The sequence below is a fragment of the Trichinella spiralis genome, assembly GCF_000181795.1.
Source record: "Trichinella spiralis strain ISS 195 chromosome Unknown Scfld4955, whole genome shotgun sequence".
Lineage (NCBI taxonomy): Eukaryota > Metazoa > Nematoda > Enoplea > Trichinellida > Trichinellidae > Trichinella > Trichinella spiralis.
This window is the reverse complement of record NW_003531894.1, coordinates 1-285: the sequence shown is the minus strand read 5'-3', so window position 1 is coordinate 285 and position 285 is coordinate 1. Positions and strand designations below refer to the sequence as shown.

At 50.5% G+C, this 285-nt stretch overlaps 1 protein-coding gene across 1 annotated transcript; it reads right to left on the bottom strand.

Moving 5' to 3' along the window:
* Positions 1-166: 166 nt before the first annotated feature.
* Tsp_15153 (conserved hypothetical protein) lies at positions 167-285 on the bottom strand (the record flags this gene model as incomplete). The annotated part of the gene is made up of 1 exon (XM_003367032.1): positions 167-285. A coding segment is annotated over one exon (119 nt), but the record flags the coding sequence as incomplete, so codon positions are not given.

The following is a 285-nucleotide window of genomic DNA, read 5'->3' as shown; positions in this document are numbered from 1 at the left end:
GAGTTTCGAAAAGGAGTTTTCTTTTCTTTTAAGGGACGCATTCCCTGGAACCCGGGTTGTCCGGAGATAGGGATTCTGGTGTGGTGGAATCCCGACTTTTTCCGGTGTTCGGAGCGCTCTCGTCGGTACGTGAAAATCCGAGCGACGCCTGGTAAATCTCGTACTTGGTCGTACTGATATCCGCAGCAGGTCTCCAAGGTGAATAGCCTCTGGCCGATAGAATAATGTAGGTAAGGGAAGTCGGCAAAACGGATCCGTAACTTCGGAACAAGGATTGGCTCTAAG